Source organism: Pristiophorus japonicus, chromosome 1, assembly GCF_044704955.1.
Source record: "Pristiophorus japonicus isolate sPriJap1 chromosome 1, sPriJap1.hap1, whole genome shotgun sequence".
Taxonomy (NCBI): domain Eukaryota; kingdom Metazoa; phylum Chordata; class Chondrichthyes; family Pristiophoridae; genus Pristiophorus; species Pristiophorus japonicus.
This window is the reverse complement of record NC_091977.1, coordinates 313,857,539-313,871,966: the sequence shown is the minus strand read 5'-3', so window position 1 is coordinate 313,871,966 and position 14,428 is coordinate 313,857,539. Positions and strand designations below refer to the sequence as shown.

Sequence of the window (14,428 nt, the reverse complement as noted above, 5' to 3'; positions counted from 1 at the left end):
GCCACCCAACTTAGTGTCATCCGCAAATTTGGAGATACTACATTTAATCCCCTCGTCTAAATCATTAATGTACAGTGTAAACAGCTGGGGCCCCAGCACAGAACCTTGCGGTACCCCACTAGTCACTGCCTGCCATTCTGAAAAGTCCCCATTTACTCCTACTCTTTGCTTCCTGTCTGCCAACCAGTTCTCAATCCACGTCAGCACATTATCCCCAATCCCATGTGCTTTAACTTTGCACATTAATCTCTTGTGTGGGACCTTGTCGAAAGCTTTCTGAAAGTCCAAATATACCACATCAACTGGTTCTCCCTTGTCCACTCTACTGGAAACATCCTCAAAAAATTCCAGAAGATTTGTCAAGCATGATTTTCCTTTCACAAATCCATGCTGACTTGGACCTATCATGTCACCTCTTTCCAAATGCGCTGCTATGACATCCTTAATAATTGATTCCATCATTTTACCCACTACCGATGTCAGGCTGACCGGTCTATAATTCCCTGTTTTCTCTCTCCCTCTTTTAAAAAGTGGGGTTACATTGGCTACTCTCCACTCGATAGGAACTGATCCAGAGTCAATGGAATGTTGGAAAATGACTGTCAATGCATCCGCTATTTCCAAGGCCACCTCCTTAAGTACTCTGGGATGCAGTCCATCAGGCCCTGGGGATTTATCGGCCTTCAATCCCATCAATTTCCCCAACACAATTTCCCGACTAATAAGAATTTCCCTCAGTTCCTCCTCCATACTAGACCCTCTGACCCCTTTTATATCCGGAAGGTTGTTTGTGTCCTCCTTAGTGAATACCGAACCAAAGTACTTGTTCAATTGGTCCGCCATTTCTTTGTTCCCCGTTATGACTTCCCCTGATTCTGACTGCAGGGGACCTATGAATTGGAGAGGTGGTGAGGTTTAGGTAGGGAGTTCCAGAGCTTGGGGCTTAGGCAACAGAAGGACAGCCACCAATGGTTGAGCAATTATAACCAGTGATGCTCGAGGGCAGAATTAGAGGAGCACAGACATCTCTGGGGGGGTTCTGGAGGAGATTACAAAGATAGGAAGGGGCGAGGCCATGGAGGGATTAGAAAACAAGGATGAGAATTTAGAAATTGAGGCGTTGCTTAACCGGGAGCCCAATGTAGGTCAGCGAGCACAGGCGTGATGGGTGAATGGGTCTTGGTGCGCGTTTGGACACGGGCAGCCGAGTTTTAGATCACCTCTAGTTTACATAAGGTAGAATGTCTAAAGATAACAAAGGCATGGATGAGGGCTTCAGCAGCGAATGAACTGAGGCAAGGGCGGAGACGGGCAATATTACGGAGGTGGAAAGCGGTCTTGGTTATGCTGCGGATATGTAGTCGAGAGCTCATTTCAGGGTCAAATATGACACCAAGGAGCCGAAATTCAGGCCCACCAGAAAGCTGGCACACTTACGATTTTTTAAGTGTTTTTACCGCCATCTCGGAAGAGGTTGCGACTTGCATTATTGTTCTGGTTTTTGTCTTTTTTTGAGCGGACTAGAAGTCATAATGGGGGTGGAAGTGCGGTGGTAAGTGCTGGAAAAGGGCAGCATAGCGGTGGTGATGTCATTGTGTGTCTGTGTCACCATGTAGCTCCCCTGCTTTAAAGGGGAGATAATCGGCCATTATTTAGGATTGGCCACTGGGCCACCAGGGAGGGTTTCGGCTGGGCCAACAGGCACAATACTCCGGCCAGGCAGTTGTGGTGCTGCTGAGGTGCATTGCTATTTTTGTATTTACTCAAGTCTTAACCTGGGAAAGTTGCTGTAGATGTGATTTCTCCCTTGACAAATATCTCTGATGGATTGACATTCCCTTGCCATTCTCTGGATAGACCACCTATTGAGGACACGTAGGAAATATATAATCTTTATTGGCACTAATTCCTCTTTCTCTATTTTCTTTCCATTCTTTTCAGCCATCAATGACCTCCCAAAACATCCTTTCCTCCTTTGTTGTCCTTTTGCTGTCTTAACATTAAGAGAATTTAGATTTTTTTTCCCCTTCAACTAATTCTTGACTGACCAATTGACCAACCAGACACATTTACAATCTACTTTGTTAATGAATGGGGAAAAAGCCAATATATTACTTTTTTAAAGTCTAATTCCTTGTAAATATGGGATGTAATGTACTGATGGGATATTTTTGTTGAAAATATTTTGGGAAAAGCAGGAAAGTAGTGCAGTGTTGTGTGGGACCATTTCAACAGTGGATGAATATCCTAGAAGGGCAGGGAAGAGTGAGGAAGACTGTATTGGAACCATGTTATGCCATCTCTAAATACTTTAGTTGACATGCAGGCTCACCACCACAACACTGACACCTTCTCCCAGTTGCAGCTGCTCAGCTTCTGTGGTTGCCTTCCCCTTTGCATAGACGCTGAGAAAACAGAAATATTGGGGCGAGAGGAAGTTAAGAAAATGAGCAAAAGTGGAAAGTGTTTAAAAGCTAATAAAAGAAACAGGTGGGTGATTCTCATGGTGTAATATCTTTTGATAGATTTTTGTCAGGCAAGGGTATTAAGGGATGCGGAACCAAGGCGGGTAGATGAAGTTAAGATACCGATCAGCCATAATCTCATTGAATGGTGGAACAGACTCTGAATTGCCTACTCGTGTTCCTATGATCCCAGAATGCGAATGAAGAAGCTTTAGTTATTTAGTTTTCCACAGTTTTGAAGCTCAAAGTTTTATTCACGTCTTGTCTTAACTTACTGCACTGTGACTTGAGTAACCTAGTTTACTGAAAAGTGTCTAGACAATCAGCCTTTTAGTGCGGGCTGATTTTTGCTGAAGAGTCAATGTTCTAGCTGAAAATGAGTAATTGGTTCCTAATTTTGTTTTTTCTTCATCTGTTCTGCAGTAAACCATTCATCAAAGCCCACAGAAGGGTTGGAACAGCCAGCATCCACTTACACCGACGCTGTCAGTACGAGCAACAAGTGTAGTGAAGAATCCGAGGCAAAAGAGCAAAGTAATGGTCTCGGGGAGTGTTCCAAGAAACAAAATGGTAGCAGTAGTGTTCTAAGTGAGGAAACTTTTAAATGTGATGAATCTTTAAAATGTGGTCCTAGTGTAAAGGCTTCACATGATAAAGTAAATGAAAGGATAGCTTTATGCGATGCCAATGTATCTCACACAAAAACTGCTATTACTGATGCTTCTGTGAAAGCAAAAGAACCTGAACACTCAATTGAGTGTGATATTACAGCGACAGAAAGTAACTTGGAACAATCTGGCAAGGAAGGTGAAAGCCAGTTAACTCAGGTTAGTAGCGAGCTCGACTTTGATTTGTCAAGTGACAGTGACAGTGAATCACAGGAGGGAAAAAGAGGTTCTGCTTCCCCATCGCCTACCTCGAGCGTAGATACTGAAAAAGAGCAGAAGAGTTTGACTGAGACGAAGTCAAGGAAACAAAAAAAAGGTGGAACCGTGCAAATGGAGGTAAAACTTAACCACTCAGACAAAGAGAAGGAAAAGGCGGTTGATTTGCCAGAGTCCGATTCACAGGATAAAAGTGCTGATCAGGGACCCGAGGCAGATGATGATCAAGACTTGCTTGGTGATGTCGGAAATGGGTGCACTGATAAGAAAGAGGCCGAAACAGAGTCTCAAAATAGCGAGCAGTCTGGAGTAACAATGGGCGAATCTCTGGACCAAAGCATGGACATGGAAGAGGAGGACCAAGATGAAGATGACCATTTGATTTACTTGGAAATGATCCTAGTCCATGTCCACACAGAGTATTATGCCCAGTATGAGAAGTACCTTAAAAAGGAGAGACAAGTGCCTGATCTGCGTAAAATCGTTCCAGAACTGAAGAGCAAGGCACTTGAAGCCACAACGATAATATTCAGTGGTCTCTACCCCACAAACTACCCAATAGAAAAGACAAGAGAGTGGTATCATGCCACGGCACTTGGAGCCACGGTTAACAAAATCTTATCTTTGAATTTCAAAGACCCCAACAGGACAACGCACTTAATTGCGGCTCGGCCTGGTAAGTGCATTGAAGTCTACATTGCTGTGCATTTGTTTTAGTAGGACTAATTAAGAATGATTATATTAAAATATACATGCTGGGTTGGATTGCTATTTTTACTTGTATAATAGCACTAAGTAATGGATTGTTTGCTGTTTTTGTTCATAATACTGCATCTCATTATACAATGTGGCACTACATTCATGACCTACAGTGTGTCTGCAAATATTAGAATAGAATTTCACTCCCATCATATCGTTTTAGGTTTTTAATGTGGGTTAGTGCATCTAGAAATGCACCATGAACTCAAATGCAATATCAATCCTGTTCACTATTACATTGGTTAAAATGAGAGAACCTACAAGAACAACTTGCATTTATGTAGTGCCTTTAACATCCCAAAGTGCTTCTCGGGAATGTAATGAAAGAGAAATTGACACAGAGCCAGAGAAGATGATATTAGGATTGGTGATTAAAATCTTGGTCAGAAAGTCAGGTTTTAAGGATAGTCTTAAAGGTGTGGAGTGAGGTTTAGGAAGGGAATTCCAGAGCGGAGGGCCTATTTGGCTGAAGGCAAGGCTGCCAGTAGTGGAATGAAAAGAGTGGAGGATGCACAAAAGGCCAGAGTTGAAGGAACATAAGAGTTCTTGGAGGGTTGCAGAGCTGGGGGAGGTTACAGAGCTAGGGGGGGGCGAAGCCATGAAGGAATTTGAAAATTACAATTTTAAAATTGAAAGTGAGCACCAGAGTGCTGGATGAGCTGGACTTGGTGCAAGTTAGGTTGTGACAGCAGAGTATTGGATGAACTCAAGTTTATGGATGGTGGGAGATGGGAGGCCAGCGAGGAGAGCATTGGCACAGTCGAATCTGGAGGTAACAGAAGAATGAATGAGGGTTTCAGCAGTAGAGATGCTGAGGCAGGACAGAGACAATTGGGAGTGGTGTTGTAGAGACTTGGGGAGAGGAGATGCAGTAGGAAGTTGGGTTGGAAGGGTGTGGTAGAGATACAAGGAAGAAATCGGAAGTGTCCTTGTCTGTGATTGAAACAATGAGAATAGAGAGGCCATATGAGATGGCAGGTTCGAGGGGGTGGCTGTGAATATGGGTTGGAGAGGTTCAGTGAGCGCAGGCGGGCAGTGAACTCTGAGGGCAAGGTGAAGTTGGATATTTTATCTTTTGGAGTTGCATAGTTTAGAGTTGATAATAGAAGCGTCAATACTTCCTTTGAATAGTGGTGTTACGTAGACTTTCTCATGGCAATTGATTTGAGGCTGTGTGAAAATAAGACGGTCGTCTTTGATCTGGAGACGTGTTATTTTAAAAAAAATGTGTATATTACTAAAATATCTTTGAGATGCTCCATGTACAATCAGACCTGATGGCCTACTGGACATTGATATTTGAAATTACAGTGCCACCAGGTCTCGAAATCGCCTCTGGGTCTTCATTGCGGGCAAGACTCGTGAGATTGCTGCAGTTCCAAAATGTCTCCAGTAATGTACAGAGTGAGTGGAGGTAAGAGCAGAGAACCAATATGGGGTCTTTCTAATCTTTGCCCCCTCCTCCCCTCCCTCCCACCTTATTCTGGCATCATTCTTAACCCCTGGGAGAACGCTTTCTATTCAGCTTTTTGATTTGTAAAAATAAAATGTGCGCTTTAAAGAGGAGGAAGGTCAACGTTCAGATGCTGTACTTCATTACTCTAAATCGTGTGCCTCCAAATAATGGATGGTTAATTGTATTTTTCACTGCTCTACATTTAGAATACATTGCACGGTATTGCTTCAATTTTGGAGAAATTATATAATTATGTTCCAAGAATATGGATACGAGCTTATGGTACTTGGAGAACAGGCAGTGCAAGTCCCTAGAAATAAGTGAGCGCAGCATTCATCAATGTTACATTGTATAAAATCGTGCAAGATAATCAACTGGGATCTCATTGAAACATGTAAGATTCTGAGAGGTGTTGACAGGGTAGATGCTGAGAAGCTATTTCTTCTGGCTGGAGAATCTAAAACTAGGGGACATAGTCTCAGGATAAGGGGTCGACCATTTAGGACTGAGATGAGAAATTTCTTAACTCAGTTGTGAAACGTCATGGTGAAAGTCACTATCACACCTTCCATTCTTGTCTTTTACTCTTCTGTTTTGTACCTGTCTCATGTTTGTCTTTACTTTGTATCCACTTGCGGGCGAGACCAGAACTAGGGCCATAAATATAAGATTGTCACTAATAAATCCAATAGAGCATTCGCGAGAAACGACTTTATCCAGAGAGTGGTGAGAATGTGAAACTTGTTACCACATGGAGTATTTAAGGCGAATAGCATAGATGCATTCAAGGAGAAACTAGGTAAGCACATGAGGGAGAAAGCAATCGGAGGGAGGATATGCTGATAGGGTTAGATGAAGAGAGTTGAGAAGAGACTCATGTGGGGCATAAACACGGGCCCCACACCTGTTGGACTGAATGGCCTGTTTCTGTGCTGTAAATACTTTGTAATACTTACCATGGAGGCCAAGCACAGAGAAACCGAGAGAGTGATTCAAGTAGGTGGACGGGGAGAAGCAGCACATTGCACATTGAGGGGAATGGGGCTCTGGGCAGTTGGGTGAAGCCACTGTAGCATTGCAACCCTCTGATTGTTTTTGTACTAAACTCCTGCGGTCTGTGCCAAGGGTATAGCCTTATGCTGCACATCTGTTCTCATGTAGTCCAAGTGTGAGTTTTGAAGAGTACTAAACTTATTAACACTCTCTGAAAGTTTTACAAGAAATAAATTAATTATGAAAACATTGGGAAGTGAGCAGAGATTTTCATTTATTCAGATGACCTACAGAAGGCCAGCCCACTTGTTTTGAGCAGTGGGTCAGATTCTTGTGACAGTACTAATCAATGGGCCACATTTGATTTAAAATTGCTTTTGAGTTGAGTAAAATCATAATTAAATGATATGTCCAATTCCATTTTGCATATCTTGGGAATTCTTGCCCATACCATTTATGCCACTCTCTGTCTCTCTCTGTATGGGTGTCTCTCTCTGTCTCTCTGTGTCTGTGTGTCTGTGTGCCTGTGTGTGTGTGTGAGTTTCTCTCTCGCACTCTGTCTCGCGCGCGCCCTCGTACCGTTGCTTGCTCCCTCTCGCGCGCTCGTCCTCGCGCTTGCTCGCCCTCGCCCTCGCGCTCACCCTGTCTGCCTGCCTCTCTCTCTCTCTCTCTCTCTCTCTCTCTCTCTCTCTCACATTCTGTCTCATTCTCTCGGTCTCGGTTTCTCGTTCGCTCGCTCTCTCTGTCGCTTTCAGTCTCGCCCGCTTTCTCTCTCACTCAATGTCTTGACATTCTGTATATGTTGGCTTGATGTTGGAGTCTATAGATTGATTGCATTCTTTGGAGGATAGGATCTGTTGGGGGAGAGGAGCAGACAGGTAGGTGTATTGACATCCTCCGGCTCAGCTTTGTGAGCCTAGGCCCATCAGTTGCTTCAAGGAGGGTTATTGGCCAGCCCAGCCCCTGCTGGAGCCCTAGGTAAGGGGCAGGGGCACAGTGAGCTGGTGCATGATTCTTGCCTGCTGCAAGACTGCTCACCTTTTGGCTAGGATCTGCAACAGTGTAGATTCCTGAAGCAGGTACCGACTGCAAAAGAACAGCACAATTGCGAATGAGTACATGTTAGTCCAGTGCACTCCTGGCTGAGGAGGTTGACAGCACTCTCTGGATCTTGTCTTTTAAATTCGCATGACTCTAGGAGCAGACCAGTTATTTGACTCTGGGCCGGACAGATTTGATGGGACACCCACCTTTGGTGTACAGTGTAAAGCTTCGATGTAATTGCAAAATACTGAATAAAGTAATTGCCTTCTGAGGAAACGAGGTGTTTAAAATTTGCTTCAAATTAAGTTTCTTCTTACAGAAATACTTCTTTGATTGTTTTTGCTCATTTAAACCCAAGATTTGACCTAACATTTATTTTTTTAAATAACTTTTATAAAGGAGTTTTTGACCAATAATGGTGTTGTGATTCTGTTTCTTTTTTTTGTTGAAAAATACATTTGATTGATACTTTGGTTTGTTGTACAAACTCAGTGGTCGGGTCCCTTTCAAAGGGTAGGAGAGAGAAAAAGATGAGAAGCAGAAAGGTAACTCCTTTTTGGGGATAATCCTTCACTTCACTAACGATTGGAGTCCTCGCCCATCGAGAGTGCATATTGGATCATTCGTTCATGCACAATGTTATGACAATTAATTTAAGCAGTTGGAAAATGCGTGGATTGTGTCCGAATTTTTGATGTGCGCTCTCAGCAGATGATATTCCCTACTGGTACATTTTTCTGGAGGCTTTCAAAAAAATGGCCTGAAGTAATCCATGTCACAAATTCAGTGCTAGTTGATAAAAGTCCTACTCCCTAGGTTGGCGTCGTGCTGCACACAAGAGAAGTTGTGGCATTGCAGTGGTATGGCAAATAATCATAATCAAAGTCAACTATATGTATAGATTCCACATCATATCAGGTGTTGAATACTACAAGTTGAACTTCTCTATCCGGGATTCCCTTATATGGCACCACCCCTCGTTCAGAACCATTTCCGGCCACCAGGTGGCGCATGCGCAGAAAGTGGCTGGTCAAAATCCTCTCAAAATGTTAATGTTAAAAAAAAATGTGGCCATTTTACACTTGCAGGGCACATTTCAATCTCAACAGACCCACAATTAATTTACCCAACTTCGGAGCCAGCACCTTGGGACCCACTGGGCTCGCTCGGGCCGCCAACCTTCTCCCCGCCCCCTCAGCTGCAGCGTCGAATGTAGGATGGTCGGTGATTCGGAGAATCAGTGCCAGCCTCCCTCACCGACCTCCCCCCCCCCCCCCCCCCCCAATAGCCCCCGGGCACGGCAACCCGCATTGCAAAATGCCCAATGCAGAGATGCACACCCCAAGAGAGAGACAGCCCGACATTCTCGCAGCGAGCTGCAGCCATCGAGCTTTCTGGCGCGCCATTTTGCAGCATTCCCGTGCTCTCTCTCTCGCTCTGTGCTGGAAGCCTGTGGACAGGTAGGTGGGGCTCCCTCAGCCCCCTGCACACTCACTGACTGACTGTCTGACTGGCAGTCATTCCAGCCAATCGGAGCGCACACACCTGACCCCAGCAGCACCCCTGCCCAGCCCAGCAACAGCGCTTAAAGGTGCAGTCCACTGTACAGCTCCACCCAATTGTTACTGATATGATAAAATACAGTACAGTGATAATAAATAACTTTTATTTCTATAGTGCCTTTAGCATTGTAAAACATCCCAAGGCGATCAACAACAGTGCAACAAGATAAAACAGATAAATTTGACACTGAGCCACAAAAGAAGAGCTGGTAACTAACTCAAATTACATCCCAGTTACATCTGAGGTCTCGCTGTGGTGATAGCTGGAGTCTCGGCTGTGGTGGCATCTGTACCTGAAGTCTTTTTGAACCAATCTTGCAGCCTGACTTGCCTCATGTATTTTGGCTTTTCTTTAATAAGCCTGTCTTGTATCATGTAGACATACATGATCTCTTGCTGCGAAATGAAACTTCTTTGCTCCAGTCCTGTTGTAAAATCTGTAGTCATCTGAATGCACTTATCAATAGAAATTCTTTCTTCAACTTCATCATCTTTATTTTCTCCCTGCTGTACCATTTGCGCAATTTCTTGATCAGTAAGTCGATTCAGAATTGGTGTATCTTTGTCGACATCCATCCAATTTTGTAAATTTTCCTCTTCCAAATCCTGTGTCACACCAAGCACTGCAGGGTTGTTGGACACACCTGCACTGGTGACATAATTTAGCAATTCTCCAATAATTTGTTTCTCGACACATGTGAAATCTAGTGAACTCGGCCCCACCATCCACATCAGGACTGTCCTCAAACATTAAGGCTGGCCACAGCTTGTGCCATCCATTTTTTAAAGTAGATGGACTTAATTTCTCCCAGACTAGCTATTGTCCAAATCACATCCTTCATGTTAAAATCTGTCTCGAGTGTTTTCATGGACTTCCCAGCATTAACTGATATAGTAGCAATTTTTGCTTAAATTCGCAGCGGTACTTGCACTTCAAGGATCTTCAGATACCATGATCACAAGGCTGAATAAGAGCGGTACAGTTAGGGGGGTAAATACAGTCCCACCACATTGTCTTTAACAAGCAGTTCGGCTTCAGAGTGGGTAGAGCAATTGTCGAGAATCAGCACAATTTTGCACTTCGGATCCAGCCCGACCAAATGTGCAATGGGCTCTGGTCTCCGGTCCAAAATATTTCTGGAACCACTTGAGACATAGCTTAGTGGTTATCCAGCCTTTCTTCTTGCCACGGTATATCAATGGGAATATTTTCACCCCTTTGAATGCCTTTGGCTTCGCACTTTTCCCAATGGCCATGAGCTTGCACTTGTGCGTACCTGCTGTGTTGCAGCAACCAAGGACAGTTAACCTGTCCTTTCACTCCTTCATTCCAGTTGGTGTCTCCTCAGCATCTGTTGCTAAGATTTTGCTAGGCAGACAACGCCAATAGAGAGCAGTTTCATTGGCATTGTATATCTGCTCTGGGGATAACTTCTTTGCAACTAACTGCAAATTCATCGACTAACTTAGCTGCTGCTTCGTGATCTGAAATTCTTTTTTCACCGCGCACGCTATGTAGAGTAGTACCATGCCTGGTTTTAAATTTCTGCAGCCATCCTTGAGAATATTTACATTCATGCTGCAGGTTAAATCTTTTGTGGAATATTTTCACTTGCGCCATTATCATCTCACCAGAAATGCTAATACCATCATTCCGACGAAGCCTAAACCACTGTAATAGAGCACTCTCTAATTCAATACTTTTTCCTTCCCTCAATGTTTTACGAGAGGCCATACTTTCATTGTCAGCAAAAAACTTAACGATCTTATCCTTTTGCTTCTTAATGTTATACACAGTTGACAACCAACATTGTAAAACTCAGACAAGGCCCGTACCGATGTGCCCATGTCCAATTTCTTCAACAATTCCACCTTTTGCTGTATGAATAACGACACATGTTTACACCTAATACCACTTCCACTGCTTGATGGTCCCTTTGAAGCCATATTGAGGGGTAAATCAGAACACTCAGAACTGGAAACCAGCACACCACCCACACAACGGAGCACCTCTCTCACAGCCGGGAAGTGTGGGAATAGACCACTCTTTCAAATCTCGGGCCTCCCCCTCTCGCAGGTTGGGGGCTGGGAGTGCATCAGCGAGGAAGGCCGCAGGGGGGTGGGCGGTGGATCGTGGGGTCGGGGTTATCGGAGCTGGCTGGCTTGAGACTGGGAATGAGTGCGGGGGAGAGATTGTGGGAAGGTCAGTGGCGTGGCGTGGGGTGGGGGGGGGGGGGGGCGGGAAAGGAGGGAGGAGGTCGCCCGAGGTCAGGGGGGGTGGGGAGAAAGAGAGAGAGAGGTGGTCGGGGGGGCGAGAGAGATGGAGGTCGTTGGTCGGGACGGGAGGGGTTGTGGAGAAAAGAGAAGAGGAGGTTGGCAGCCCAGGCGGGCCCCGTAGTGGCTTGAGGCTGGGAGTGGGTTTGTATAGCGTTGCAAACACATGACTGCCCCTCATCCAGCAAAATCCCTCATTCGGAACAGGCTAGGTCCCGAGGGTGCCGGATAAGGGAGGAACACCTGTACTACTTTTATATGAGTGAAAAGCTTATAATGGGGTGTCTAGTTTGCCAATCCATTTGATGGCCTCCTGAGATGCCGAGTGGAGAAATGAGGTGCCACATAAAGAATGTTGGGAGGAGGCTCATGTGGAGCATAAGCACTGGCATAGACCAGTTGGGCCGAATGGCCTGTTTTTGTGCTGTACATTCGATGTAAATATTGGCCTATTTTTTTAATCCCTGTACATGTGGGGTTACCAACCAAATTTGCTCTAAAAAGGGCCCAGCTTCTTTTGATAGGCTGGCACCAAAACTTTTTCTGATTGGTGTTACTTTGATGATGGTGTTAGCCAGTTTAAAATGAATGAGTTGACGGTAGTATTAAAATAATGCAGATCGGACGACCGAGGCTGCTGTGATCAAGAGAGGGGTCAATGCATTGAAATAAAATACAAGCCTCTTATGGTTTAATTTGTGCATCTGTTTGGTAGTGTCAGCTGTGGCTCAGTGGGTAGCATTTTCGCCTCTGAGTCAGAAGGTTGTGGGTTCAAATCCCACTCCATGGACTCGAGCACACAAAAATCTAGGCTGACACTCCAGTGCAGTGCTGAGGGAGTACTGCATTGTCGGAGGCGCTGTCGTTCGAATGAGACATTAAACCAAGGCTCCGTCTGCTCTCTCAAGTGGATATAAAAGATCGCATGGCACGATTTCGAAGAAGAGCGGGGAGTTATCTCTGGTGTCCTGGCCAATATTTATCCCTCAATCAAGATAACATTTAAAAAAACCCATATTATCTGGTTATTATCACATTGCTGTTTGTGGGAGCTTGCTTGTGCGTAAATTGGCTGCTGCGTTTCCCACATTACAACAGTGGCTACACTCCAAAAATACTTAATTGGCTGTAAAGCATGTTGAGATGTCCGGTGGTCATGAAAGGCGCTATATAAATCCAAGTCTTTCTCTTTTTTCGTTTTAAAATTCTTAGATTGAAGAGTGTGAAAACAGTTTCTGCTAACATTAGTGAACAAGATACTACTGAGTTAGGGAACAGATACATGCTAGCTATACTTTGGTATTAGTGGGTAGTGCATTCTCCTCTGAGTCAGAAGGTTGTGGGTTCAGGTCCCGCTCCAGAGACTTGAGTACAGAAGTCTAGGCTGACACTGCAGTGCAGTGCTGAGAGAGTACTACATTGTCAGAGGTGCCGTCTTTCGGATGAGATGTTAAACAGAGGCCCGTCTGTCCCCTCAGGTGGATGTAAAAGATCCCATGGCACTATTCAAAAGAGGAGCTGGGGAATGTCCTGGCCAATATTTATCCTCAACCAGCATCACTTAAACAGATTATAGGGTCATTATCACACTGCTGTGTGTGGGAGCTTGCTGTGAGAAAACTGGCTGTCGTGTTTCCTATATTACAACAGTGACTGCACTTCAAAAATACTTCATTGACTGTAAAGCACTTTAGGACAGCCTGAGGTGAAAGATGCTGATATAAATGCAAGTCTTTCTTTATCAGTGCGTAATTGTTAGCTCAGCAAGTTTTTTTTATGATCCAAACAGCTGGAACAGATTTGTGTTTGTGAGAGACAAAACATCCTTTAATAATATATTTTTAATAACTCACTTTTGATGCATACATTTACAGATACAGTGGAAACCCATTAGCTAACTGGAAAACGGGCACGACTGAAATGTGCATCAAATGCATCTATTAGCAGTTTAAAACAGCAAACTAATCTCATCATAGAATCAAAGAGCAAATGATTTTCCTCTCTGTTGAACTAAAAGCACAGTCTGAACTTCAATTCATACATATTACTGGATCCAGCAGATAATTTGGGACAGAGCAGGAATTGAATTGGAGAACATCTAATCTCCATGGCTTACCTCTATGCCCTTCGCTCTATTTATCCACTAAGCCAATAAGGCAGCTAATGAAATAAGCTTTAACTGGAAGTTATGTTTATAACCTGCGGGAACCATTTGTCGCAGAAGCCAGAACACCAGGCCCCATCTTCTGATGACTCAGTAATCCATTATCTCTGCATTTCCTTGACCCTGAAAATGCAGGTATCTCTAATATATTTTGTGCACGCTGTTGAAAACTTCTATGTAAAGCTTGTCCCATAGAACATTATTGTAACCCTTGGCTTTGATTCCATTAGGTGATGCTGTGATAAGGGTGTAGGGTCCTCTGATCTGTCAGTGTCAGCTGTGGCTCAGTGGGTAGCACACTCGCCTCTGAGTCAGAAGGTTGTGGGTTCAACTCTCATTCTAGGGACTTGAGCACAAAAAATCTAGGCTGACACTCCAGTGCAGTGCTGCACTGTCGGAGGTGCCGTCTTTCGGAGGCCCCGTCTTTCGGAGGCCCCGTCTGCCCTCCGGTGGTGCAAAAGATCCCAAGGCACTATTTCGATGAAGAGCAGGGGAGTTATCCCCAGTGTCCTGGGGCCAATGTTTATCTCTCTCAGCATAACAGAAACAGATTATCTGATCATAATCACACAGCTGTTTGTGGGAGTTTGCTGTGCGTAGCTTAGCTATCGCATTCCCCACATTACAACAGTGACTACACTCCGCCCCCCCCCCAAAAAAAAACTGGCTGTAAAACACTTTGAGATGTCCAGTGGCCGTAAAAGGCTCAATGTAAATGCAAGTCTTTTTTTCTTTTGAGAGAAAAGCTGCTGCTGATTTCATATCTGTGGTAGCTTTCATTTTGTAATCTGTGGATTTCAGAAACTGTAATAAGCAGAGAGTGAGAC

The 14,428-nt window shown here is 44.4% G+C and overlaps 1 protein-coding gene across 3 annotated transcripts in view; it reads left to right on the top strand.

Moving 5' to 3' along the window:
• Positions 1–14,428, top strand: part of ctdp1 (CTD (carboxy-terminal domain, RNA polymerase II, polypeptide A) phosphatase, subunit 1) — a 385,081-nt gene that overhangs the window by 85,661 nt on the left and 284,992 nt on the right. For 2 of the 3 annotated variants that reach the window (XM_070888570.1, XM_070888569.1), the window contains one exon: positions 2,889–4,025. In XM_070888570.1, coding sequence (XP_070744671.1) covers positions 2,889–4,025 — 1,137 coding nt within the window. The remainder of the gene's footprint in view (positions 1–2,888; positions 4,026–14,428) is intronic. The other variant, XM_070888571.1, reaches the window with a different exon arrangement.